General features: G+C 33.6%; 1 protein-coding gene across 1 annotated transcript; it reads right to left on the bottom strand.

Annotated features, from left to right (window-relative positions):
• Positions 1 to 5,000: 5,000 nt before the first annotated feature.
• On the bottom strand, positions 5,001 to 12,860 carry LOC124355774 (PP2C-like domain-containing protein CG9801; the record flags this gene model as incomplete). Its single annotated transcript, XM_046806954.1, is given in 2 exon segments — positions 5,001 to 12,484; positions 12,486 to 12,860. Coding segments are annotated over 2 exon segments (708 nt in total), but the record flags the coding sequence as incomplete, so codon positions are not given.
• Positions 12,861 to 13,141: the final 281 nt, after the last annotated feature.

Genomic DNA, 13,141 nt, shown 5'->3' with positions numbered 1-13,141 from the left:
ATTAGGTGTTACTTTGTATTGGTTTAAAAAATAAATTTGGTAAAAACAGATTTTAATACACATTTTGCTAAAGAAATGTCAAAACCTCAAACGATATAAATTTAAGTACAAGATACAGAACAACAGTAGATGCTGTGTTTACAAGATATTTAGCAAGATTTTATCCCAGAATTTTTATTTTAAACCCATAATTTCATTTTAGAATATAGCAATGAAAATGAATTAATTATTTCGGAAATGCAATATCATAGTGAAAATAATAATAACCAAATTATAGAAAGTAATTTAAACTATGATAATGAAAATGTATAAGTATTTGTTACTTTAATTTTTAGAAGTCTGTGATCATTGTAATTTGTGAAGTGTTACAAACTATTAAGAAAAGTGATCTTTCTAACTATAATATATTAAAGGTTAATTACGTTAGATGGTTTTCTACCAAGATGCATTTATTTCTGTTAAGACGGCATAACCATATGTAATGTTGACATAAGGGATCAACTGGCAGTTTTAAGAAGTAAACCGTGATTAAAAAATATTAATTTCCTACAGTGACATGCACAAATTATTTGCAAGTCTTTATCAGTAATATAAAGAGTTAATATCTATCATTATTCACTAGAGGTTTAGATAGATAAGGCACCTATCAGTTAACACCTATGATCTAAGGTACCAGTGTTCAATTTTCGCAGAAGGCATTCTCTTTTTGCTTCAGTAAGACATATTGATTTTATTTGGAAAACAAAATATTTTTCTGTCGTTCTATTATGGGTTATCAAAACTACAACATTGAAAAAATTCCTAAAGGTTGGACAAAAGAGGTAATAAAAAGGAAAGAGGTATTATCCAAGAATTTATATTATTATAAAATTACCTAAAGAGAAAATGTTTAGGCAAGATATAGAAAAGAATTTTTGCAATATATATAGGAGAAAAAATCTACCATACTAAATAGATATACTTTTCTAAGTAACAAGAAAAATCCAATGATAAGCTTAAATACTGAGTCATCTTAACACAGAATGTTTATCCATTTTTTTTATGACGGCACATGTGAAGAAAATACATGCGGTAAGTTAAAAATCAGTACTGATAACAGAATACAGGTTTGAGAGAAATGAATAAATGATTTTATTGATAAGGGAAATAGTGAAGAAAATTTTACTGTTATTCCATTACATACTGATGTATCATCAGGAGGCTAAGATAGAAACAAAAGTATCCAATCCGAGGTGAGTACTTAGTTACATAAACATCGTCTTCGTTTGGTTAAGGAAAAGTTATAGATGGTCACCAAAATAAAGGGATTTCATAAGTAATATTTCACTTTTTTTTTTTTTTTTTTTTTCTTGGGGCGGCCTACTGCCATGCACTTAAGCCTCAAGGGCCTTTTGCGCACCCCGAAAACACCATGAGGACTACTACCAGTCTACAACTTCAGCAGTTCAACAAACCGCCGAAAACAACCTATCAAGTCCTCCTGGGAAAACTCGCCACCCCTGTTCAAGCTACCAAAGATGGCATACCGCTCTCTTGCTATTGCTGGACAATCAAAGAGCAGGTGCTCAGCAGTCTCCTCCTGCTCATTACACCTTCCACAGAGCGGATCCTCCTGAAGGATACCAACTCTGTGTAGATGCTTCTTCAGGTGACCATGCCCCGTAATGAGACCAATGACCTTGGAAGACATTGATCTGTTTAATGAGAGAAGGTCCGAGGCCACCTTGGAGGAAGGTGACTGTAATACCATTCTACTCACTCTCAAACCCGGATGCAACCTCCACCTTCTCCCATGCTCCGCGCGAATCCATTTCGAGACAACCCTAGAGGATTCACACCTTGGAACACCGCAGAATGGTTGAGGGCCCGTCATAATTGTTGCTGAGCCCTGGTTGGCCAGGGCATCAGCTCTTTCATTCCCAGAAATCCCCTCATGACCAGGAACCCAACAAACGGTTACATTGTTGATTCTGGCAAGGGAGGAAACGGTCTGATAGCAATCCCAAACCAGTTTGGATTTGATTGCGCAAGAATCCAGCGCCATCAGCGCTGCCTGACTGTCCGTGAAAATGTTAATCGTCTTGCCCCTATATCGCAGACGAAGATTCTCACGAGCACATTCCATAATGGCTGCGACCTCCGCTTGAAAGACTGTCGGATACGGACCCATAGGAACCACCAGCTCCCTACATGGTCTCACTCCCAGAATTCCAGCACCTGTGCCGCTTTTTGTTTTAGAGCCGTCTGTGTACCATTCAAGCTCCGCTGGTGGAAGAGGTTGCTTCCCCTCTGACCAATCATCCCTTGAGGGCAAAATAATCCTAAAGGGTTTGTCAAAGGAAAACTTTTGTGGCATCTGAGTGCTGATTCTGCAGTGCCCACCGCTGCAGCCCGACCAGAATCCCGTCTGCTGAAGACAGTAGGCACTCTTCCTGGCCATAGCTCGAATGACAATGTCCAGGGGGGCGAGATTAAGACAACAGTCCAGAGCCGCGCCTGGCGCACTAGGAAAGGCCCCTGTGATAGCGAGGCAGGCCATCCTTTGGATACCTGCCAGACGTGCTACCACCGTTTTGGCTTCCATTTTGGCCACCATACGACAGCTCCGTACATTAGTGCAGGTCTGACCACGGAAACATAAAGCCAGTACAAGAGCCTCGGCTTCAGTCCCCAGGGCCCACCTATCACACGTCTGCATTGCATTAGAGACCACTTACCCCTGGCAATGACCCTTTCTAGATGAGGTCCCCAGTTTCACTTAAAATTCACCAATTATATGTTCAAGCATTGGAACATGTCTAATCGGGAACGGTAACCAATCTGCATTAGGTAAATTGCCAATTGCTAAAACGCGATTTTATACTTTGTGTAAAAAAAACCATACATAAAAAAGCTAACAAATTATTGTATCACAGTTTTGTAAATGTTATTTAGCTAACGGTTTGTCATTCTTCATGCATTACCACGCAACTGCTATTTGATCACATTCTGAAACAGACGATAGCTAATTTTTCTTGTAATTTGTATAGACCTGGTGGTAAAGAACGGCTTTCAAAGAATACTATGCTGAGCTGCTGAAGGCAATTGTTTTGTTAACACTGCACTCTCGCATCTAACACGTCCTAGAAAAATAGCTGAAAACAGTGATTTCAGAGCTTATAAAAATATTTACAGAAAATTTTATACAAGCAGAAAACCTTAATGCAAAATGTTTTTGTGGTAAAAAATTCAATTTTCATTGGTGAAATTAAAACAAATGAACGAGAAAACAATATGTCCCGCCACATTTTACCTTGGACATTATAAGAAGGTATCACTGCAGTTGCAATACCTTTAGACCACAATGTTGGTGAACGGTCAACTTGACCCTAACTTGTATACTTAAGTTACCTCTCCATTAGACCAGGCACTATGCGCTAAAATAAAATATCACTTCTTAAGTCTTATTCCAGCATTTGGTTATAAAGTACCAACTCAATTTAAGATACAAATTTCTTGCATTATTACTGCCACATTATGTATGATGACCTCCAATAATAACCATACTTTCATTTTTATTCTGACTAGGCATAATTCGTACATACACTTCTCAGTTAAGGGACTCGGGTCCCATTTTATAGTCAGTATTTGTATTTCTGAACTTTTAATCTTTGGTTTATCCATTAGTTTTAGATGGCTGAATTTTCTTCTTGAAGCTCTTCAAGAGGAATAATAAGATTCTGCAGAGGCAAATCATACGACAGTGGTGCAATGATTTTTTCAGTTTTGTGTCTTGTCATTGAGGTTTTGTTTTGATTTTAGTCCTGTGAAAAAAATAAGCGGATAATTTTGTATTGCCCTGTGATAAAGGTAAACTTCCTGAAAATTCTGTTCCATATTGAGGTAAATGTCAAATATATGAAACAATAAGGTTTTTGTCATCAACTGTCAGCTCCGTTCTTGTAGATTTTTCAGTTCATATTTGTTGTTAGACAGTTGATTTGTAGACATTAATTTTTGTTATTTAGTATTTTAATTAGTTCACTATTACATCTTGTTTCAATTTAAATTTTCATCTTCTAAGAATTTAATTTTTATCATTCTTTAGAAGGTCATTTTCATGTTTTAATATTTCCTCTTCTTTTACAATAATTTTACATTCCTCCTTTCCAAAAATTAAAAAAATTAAATTTTCTTTATCTCCTTCAACTAGTTTTACATATTTATCTAAATTATTTATATTTATTTCACTTTGGTCAAATGACTGCTTTAAATCTGTATGTGAAATATGCATAAAAAGATCTCTAAAAGTACTAGCATCAGCAATTTTCTCAAATTCTTCAAATACTTATCAAAGGCATTTATTATAGTTAATTAATTTATTATTATTAAAGACATTATCATAGGCATTTATCAAATATTATCAAAGGCTTATTGTTTAACAATTCCTAAAGATACCACATTTTATTAAAAAATTCAAAATTGATTGTCGACAGCTTTGTCAATGGCGCTGTGTAGGAGATATGGTGGTTATTGCAAGATAACTGTGTCAAGTAATGCTGAACATGGCTGCGGCTTCAATGGGTGACCACTGAGTGATCGTGTCCATGCAAGCAGCCCACCTGCTCGGCCTTTGTTGGTGGTTCAGAAGTCACCTTTAAGCCATTGGTCCCTAGGTTACGTGTCAGAGAGGGCTTCTTAGCCCTAACTTTGCCTGGTGACACAAGACATTCTTTACTTTACTTTGATCGCTTCACTGTCATTTTATAAAATGTAAGTTTCTCTCAAAATTTTTCTGAATGATTCAAAATAAATTAAGGTCATGGAATATTTTAAGAAAATCAAAGAAGTCAAATGTGTTTTAAATATTATGTAAGAGAAGTAAAAAATTGCTTTTTAAGTCCCACCTGGCCTTTTTGGTAAACTGTCCAAAAGGACCTGCAGTGTTTTAGTTATCACGTACAGTGAAAAATTGCTGAAATGAAACATGGCAACAGGTGTTTTTGGAATAAATAAAATCCTGTATATCAACATTTTATTGAAAAATATTTATAAACATACTTATGAGTATGCAAAAACATGACAAAACAAAACTGGACGATCACATCCTAAATTTACACTAAGTGCACAAACAATCAACATCCAATACTTTAAATAAACAGATAGTACATCTGAGGCCATTTAAAATTTATTTAGCACATTTTGTAGTATAGAAAATTAACACTAAGTATTTCAGATATAACATGGAATTTAATTCATTTTCATACACTGTCCAAGTGTTTCAACAAAATCTTGAAAGAATTCTTCTTTCTGCTGTTTATGGCACAGATTGGTTCTTGCCTGGTAAATTTTAATAAATATAAACAGTACACAAATTTATTTCTTATACATTCAGTACTTAATTCGTTTTCCTGAATTAAAACTATTTTGATTAATCTATTTACTTTGATAGTTATTTTTACAGTTGAATTAAAATTAGTTTATAAACTTAATGAAAAGAGTTATATTTGTAATTCCTTAAAACTGCAGTTTACTACAAACTAAGTGCAATTATTATAAAGCAAACCTAACAGTAGTAATACAGCGATGTGCTTTAGATTATGATTTTACTGTGAAACGAAAACTGTTAGTAACAACAACACACTTTACAGAAACTTGTTAGCTTATTATAAAATAATTTGTTTGTAGTAAATATCTATAAAATGCAAGTAAAGAGTATTACTTATTTTTAAGCCAATCTGACTAAGTGTATATTTTCAAACATACAAAATTGTATTTTCATAATATTAAACTCAGAACTGGAATATTCAGTTTCTATTAAAGACATTTTCTTAGTATGTTACATTTAAAGTGTTAAAGCCCTTGTATGTACCTAACTAAACCAGACTGCTCAGCTGTTAATTATTTTTAGTCTAGGATGCACACTAAAAATAAAACAAAGGTTCTAGAAAATATATACTTTAGACAGAAGACATGGTATTGGGCAGAATGCCTTTGGCTCCAATAAGTTTGTCTCCTAGAATCAAGATTAGTGACGGTTATAAGATGTGTTACAAATTACGAATGCTTTATTAATATCTCTGTTTCAATGCCTTAGCTATGCATGTCTACTCTGCATAAAAGAGTATATAGGTAGTTCCAGAATTGATCAAAAGGAGTTTTAGAGTAATTCTAAGGGTTGAATAAAACTTTAGCCGCGCTGACTGGAAATGCATACCTTAAGAGTTGCAGCTTTCTAAATCAGCTACATCCATTAAAAAAAAAAAAAACTATCGGAACACCAGCATTTTCCAACATAATTTGGGAGGTCTTTCCACCCTCCTGGACCATAACTGCCGTTAATAGTATGCCTCTGTCGTAGGAATGCCTACGATTTTGAACGCTATTATGTGAATATCAAATGACACGAAATAAATCAGTTGAGTAATAATATATTAAGTAATGATGCAGTAGTGTACAGTTGCCATATCGAATAGCTGGTGACAACTGTCTATTCAAAACAATCAATTCGGACGTGATGCGAACATAACCAGAGTGCTCAAAGCCTTGGGGTTTTGTGTTTTAACATCACATAGAGATCATTTTGTTATCATTATATTTTGAACTTGCTGGAAAACTATTTACCATAATGTTACACTAATGACTATTAGGCAAGTTTTTCGAATCACTCAGTGTCTAGGCTCTTCTAACATAAATAAAATCTTCAGTATTTTTAATTGTGTTATCGATTTCTATGAAGTGTGAGAAAATGTTGAATGATAATTATGATACTGGTCGCATACCCCTGAGAACCTGGATATCAAACTCATATTTATTTTAAATGAATATTAATTGGGTTTCTTGTTTTGTTTGGACTTTGATGATTTTGTAAAGATGTATAATTTCTTCTAACCATTATCAAGGACAATGTCAATCAACCTAAAAATTACAAAGAATTTAAAGAAAAAATGTACTTCCAAAAGTTCAGAAACATTGCTTAAAAACAGGCAGTAATGAAAGATGTTTTTATTGGAGGGAAGATATTGTTGGAGCCTCCATGGAGTTTCTAAGGAAAATGCATGAATTTCAGAATCAGGAGATCTCCATCGGTATCATAGCTTGAAATTCCAGGACTACCTCTAACTGTTTAATATGCTTGAAGATACAACTGGTTTCTATTCACTGCACTAATTAAGTCATTTTCACTGCAGTACTGAATGAATTAATGTAACCTTATACGCGTTTTCAACTGTTAGTGGTACAGTCATCATCGGGTTACAAGAGTTGTGAGCATAATAATACATACAAGTTTTAATAATCTGAAAATTATTTTTTATTATTTTAAGCTAAAATAAAAGCAATGTAATTTTATTTTTATTATAAAACACAAATGACCTCTATAAGAGAACCGCAGACACGAGCCTATGCAGGAGGTTGATTGGCTGTTAAATGTAGACTTTCAACTGTTAAGGCTTTCAACAGCTGTTAAATGTAAAATCACGTGCTATTCTGAACAACTTTAGACAAACTGCCATTGCAAGATGTTGTTCAGTCACTTATAATCTACTATGGTCGAACTCTCAAGCCTTACACTCTAATTGGACTAAGCGTTAAAGCTTGACAATTTGACATGGTGTTTATTGAATTTAAGAATAAGTCACATTCAAGCTACGTTCCAAAAGACTTAATTCTTGTTGCTCTTAATAGAACAATGCCTCATACCAAAATTTGTACGAGAACAATGAAGACTGTACTCTCTATAAATTTTAAAAGGAACTTGAATTTTTTTGTTCCAAGAATTCCCCCTCCAAAACACATCAGCATTTATAATTCTACTAAAATCAAATCTTTTTCATCTGTACATGGCAAATAATCATAATTTTGGATGCAATGGCAAGAATAGTTTTTGCCCAATTTCAGAGCGCTTTAGCTCTCATTTGTGTATTTCAGACATTTGTATCTATTATTGAAGCCTTATTGGGATCCCTGGAATATGCACTAAAGTTCCTAGACATCAATTCTGGAACATCTTTTATATTTTTTATGGCAAAGCATTTTTTAATGAATGTCTCATTTCTCACAAAATACACATTAGGAACCAGATATATTGTGTTGTACTATCAGGTTAAAACTGCAGGATCCTTTTTCTAGTGCTAGCAAATGTCATTACTCTCAATTAGGCCATTTAATAATTCTAAGTATGAATAAAGATAACATATTTTAAAACAACCGTCAATTTTGTAGTGATAAAACCTATTCTACCCTATTTAGCTGCCAACATTTTAATAATCTGTTACAAAACATTCTATCAACAATATCCTTATGATACTACAAAAATAACATTAGTGTTAATACTTTACAACTAAAATTAGAAAGACAGGCAGCAATTTGAGATAATAGCACCAAACAATTTGTATCATTAACAAGACTGTGCGCTTTCGTTGTCTACGTACAGGAAAGATTAAATATTTCTCTTGCACTCAAATATAACAAGCAACAAAACATAAAAGAAATCTTTTGAAACTTAAAACAAAACGATAAATAACATTAAGTCTAGCACAACATCTCAACAAATAACACTAACTGGACTCATTATTCCTTTTATAATAATACATTTAAAATATATTTATTCCACAAGCTACACATAAACACAAACTAAGTAACTATGTGGAGATATGAAATTCTGTTTCAATGTCCACAAATGTAATGTTAAAATATAGCTATATATTCCTGGACATAATTAAATTTCAGATATTGAGTATTATAAATATCAATCAACGTTTTTTTTAAATTTCAGAGGAACATATTATTAATGAATGTTTTAGTATATTCACTTTGTTAAAGCAGTTGTTTCTATGTCGTTCTTTGCCTCACATTAAACTTATTTAGTTATAAAATCTTTAAATCTCCATATGTATACTATGTAGAAATATTCATTTACTACAAAAAACACGTATTACAAACTATAGCCTACTGTGACATTAGACAGTAATAACATATAATATTTTTAAATTTTAATGGAATAAATAAAGTTGATTAATTTATCTCTAAAGAGAATTTCATTTTACCAATAGACATAAAATTGACCAATTTATCTTTAAGGAGAATTTCATTTTACCAATAGACATAAAATTGATCAATTTATCTTTAAGGAGAATTTTATTTTACCAATAGACATAAAATTGACCAATTTATCTTTAAGGAGAATTTCATTTTACTAATAGCAGGAGCTTTACATTTTTATTTCAAATAGGAATATTATTTTGTGATCACTGTCTTTAACAAAAGATCAAAATTACATAGCTTTAAATCAATTTATATAAAAAAATAAATAAAACTCCATATATGCTATGTAGCTTCTATCTCTTTTACTACAAAAACTAGACTACAATAACTATCTACATCGAAGTTGGTTTAATATGCTAATAATCTAGAACTAGTATAATGTACGGTTTGGTTGCAGTTTATTGCACATATAAAATAAATAAATGTCAATTGCACAAAACTTAGAATCACGCAATCTCTACTTTATCTATATTCTGGGTATTTTTAAGTTTTCACTTCTAGTAATAATTACATGTTGGTATTTTGATACTTAATGAAATATACCACGCTGAAAAACTTTTAACTATAATAAATGTTATAGATATTTGGAATGTAAAAAAGAATTCTCGTAAGATGAAGTGTGGAAAGTCGATGTAATAAAATCTTAATGTGAAAATCTTAAGCTCTGTTCACCGAGAGATGTATAAACTCTGCACACCAGTCGTACGGAGAATGAGAATCTATCCTAGGTTTACACAATACATTCTGATATGAATGGAACCAAGACACTACGTTACTGTTTACTGTCAACTTCTGAGTCCACATATTTATTGACCAGTGGGACTCTATCTCAAGGGCACTGAAGACTCCAATAATTTGGTTAACCCAGTGTTAGTCATGCACACTCTCACTACGTGCGCTGAAAAATGTTCACAACACTTTTTTAAGGATTGCAAACCTATATTTCAATCTAGTAGAGATTTAGAACTCACTAAATAAAATAAAACAGAGCTTTAACAAATCATCAGAACGTAGAGTCCTGATCTGGTGAGCTACCTATGTTTGCTACTAATTTCATTCCTTCTAAACTTCTCTAATTAAACATTTTACTTTAATTGTTTGACTAAAATTAGTGTTGTAATTTATCAACAGTGTTAAAAGTTAAGTTTTAAATACACTTAAACAATTTTATTCAGTATTTTAAGATTTATAATGATATTACGTTCCTTTTCCATAATTTTTGTGTAAAACTACTTATTTTGCCGGTGTTTTCCAAGGATTCTTCCAAGTCTGAGATTGTGCACGACTAACACTGGGTTAAAAATTATTGAATACAGGACATTAAACCAACCTTACCTTTGTAAGGTAAATACAAAATGCTTTGACACATGTGGTCAATCCAGTCTTAAATAAAATGCAAGTAATTTTCGGAAAAATATTAAAATATATTTTATAATGTTTAAAATTAACATCCAGGAATGAGTTAACACATATTCTGCAGGAAATTTATATTATGGATAAACAATCATAAATTGCTCTACCCTCCAACTACAGCAGTTAATACTAACCATATCTTAGTATAACATTTACAGTAACTTTACTTTTGCTTTTTTTTACTACTAACTGTAATGTCTGTTACGATAATGATAAAAGAATTTAGGATTTATACATTGAAAGTATAAATAATTATTATAAATTTGAATTCTTAGACACAAACTGAGATGTTTGACATCACTAAACATAATTATTCTGCTGCATAACTGCCAATGATACAAACTTTAACCTTAAGTTATTTTCCGCTTAAAAGAGCTTTTCCTCTGTACTATCAAGAATAGTACTAAATAAAAGATTGTTTTCTCTCCCGATCAATATTACAATATTAATAAAGAAAATGGATATGTAATGTACGTTACTGAAGTGAATTACAGAATAAGTGTTGTACACTTCAACAAGGCACATTACTTATCACCAACAGTATTCACAGTGTGTTCGTAAAACAATCAACATAAAACATTGAGAACCAGCTGTAGTGAAACAAACAGAGTTTCACCCAAAAGAACAATGGGACTTCTATTGAGCTGTAGAATTATGAGGGATGCTTATCTAATAGAATGAAGATTAAACCTGTTTAGCACATGTTTCAGAGTGGAATAGACGGACAGACTAAAATCAAGGCGGGAAGGACCATCATGAACACACAACCAGAAATTCCTAGTCAAACTAGCCACATTGTTGACGATAATAGTTAAGTAAAACAGGTTAAACTAAAGCTTTCAAAATTTCTCACAACTGCAATTGATTTATAGGTTCAAAGTTATATTTCATATAATCATCTTTTAGATGCTCACAAATTTAAAATAAGGCCCCAAACTGAATTAAAAACAAGTTGTCTTATTATTTTACATAATCATTTCATCATGACACTAGTAAAAAGTTACAATATAATCATACAGGAATGTACGCAGAAACGTTTTTAATAATAATAATTTTGATTACTTGCTAAACTTGGTACTTGTAACGTGTGTCACTGTTTCAAGTGGTATGTACTTAGTGTTATCATAATACGATAACTTTGTGAACAGTAAATCTAAACTTGAGATAAAGTGTAACTTACAACAGCTTATCCATCGTAATCAACCTTATGACTAGAAGTTATACCTCTGAAAAACAAATCGAACCATTCCTTAGCAAAATAGTTTAGACATCTCTGTGATGTTATCAATTGCACATTTTGACTGATTGTCCCTATCTATTTGATAAATAAAGTATAAACAAACATTTACAAAGCAATACCTACTCTGATTTTATTTACAATGTTACATTATATTACGCTTAAAATATTATATCCTACCGTACTAAATAATCATGAAAATGAACAAAAGAAGGTGAGTATATGTATTGCATTAGTATCACACAATGAATAATGAATTAATGCAACAAAGAAGCGCTTTAATGTATGTTATAACAATGGTAATTTTAAATTCTATTCATAATTGTGATGAATAATTAAAAATGTTATAGACTTAACTGCAATAGCTCATTAGTAATCTAGGCACTGTAAACTAATTTACACTCCAGAAGTGAAAAGTTAAAGCAAAAATTCAAATAAATACAAACATATATGTAGCAATGCAAAGGTTTAAAATAATCATGTGTGAGAATTCCCAACGGTGTATGCGACTACAGTAGCATGATCCAATTTTCCGGGGACCATAGCTAATTTGGCACAAACATCTTTGCGGCGTGCTCGTTGTTCACCTTTGGACAGAGGCCCTCCTCCAGCCTCTTGGTAGAGTTCCACATCCTCTAGGATTCTTCGTTTGGCTGCTGTCAGCCGAGTGACAAAGTCCATCAACAACATGACGACGTCCTGTGCTGTTGAAACGGCAGGACCATCACCTGACACTCCGTTCCTCAGAAGGTCTTCAGTTCTGAGCAATGTGAGTTTATGGCGCTGGTGAGCTTCAACTGTCGGGAGACCCGGTGAATTTACCGACAACAGGATCCAAGTTGTCTGAAACTCCGTCCGATGTCAAGAATATTATATCTCCAGGTTCTACTTCGGTCATTGAGCAAGTCAAGTTACCCAACTCGGGATTCTGGCCGTCAACAGGACCCAATGCCCCGAGGGCGTCACGCATATCACGCATTCGATGGAGATCATGTGAGCCCTGTGTGATCTCACGTACACCATACTTTGGACTGTAGACGTATGCCAAGCTGTCTCCAACGTTACAGGCACATACAACGTACCTGTTGGTAGTAACCAGAGGCAGCACTACCGCAGCCGTCAGAGTCGTCAACATCCCCTCTTCCTGCAGGATCATGTTGTGAGCCGCGTGGAAGGATCGGAGAATGGGGGGGGGTGGGGGGGGGGGGGGGTGGGGGGGGGGGGGGGTGGGGGGGGGGGGGGGTGGGGGGGGGGGGGGGTGGGGGGGGGGGGGGGTGGGGGGGGGGTAATAGATATTTTCATATCACTGTTGGAATTGTTAATAGCATTACATTGTTAGTACGATGAATAATGGTAGAATGAATCTCTGTGAAAGTAGGGAAATTATGTTTTCTATCTTCGATTCCAATTTGGAAGATTTTGATGTAAAAAAGAATATTTAAAATCCCGTCAGACGTCCTTTTTCAA

The sequence above is a fragment of the Homalodisca vitripennis genome, chromosome 1 (genome assembly GCF_021130785.1).
Source record: "Homalodisca vitripennis isolate AUS2020 chromosome 1, UT_GWSS_2.1, whole genome shotgun sequence".
Lineage (NCBI taxonomy): Eukaryota > Metazoa > Arthropoda > Insecta > Hemiptera > Cicadellidae > Homalodisca > Homalodisca vitripennis.
This window is presented reverse-complemented; position numbering and strand designations above follow the sequence as displayed.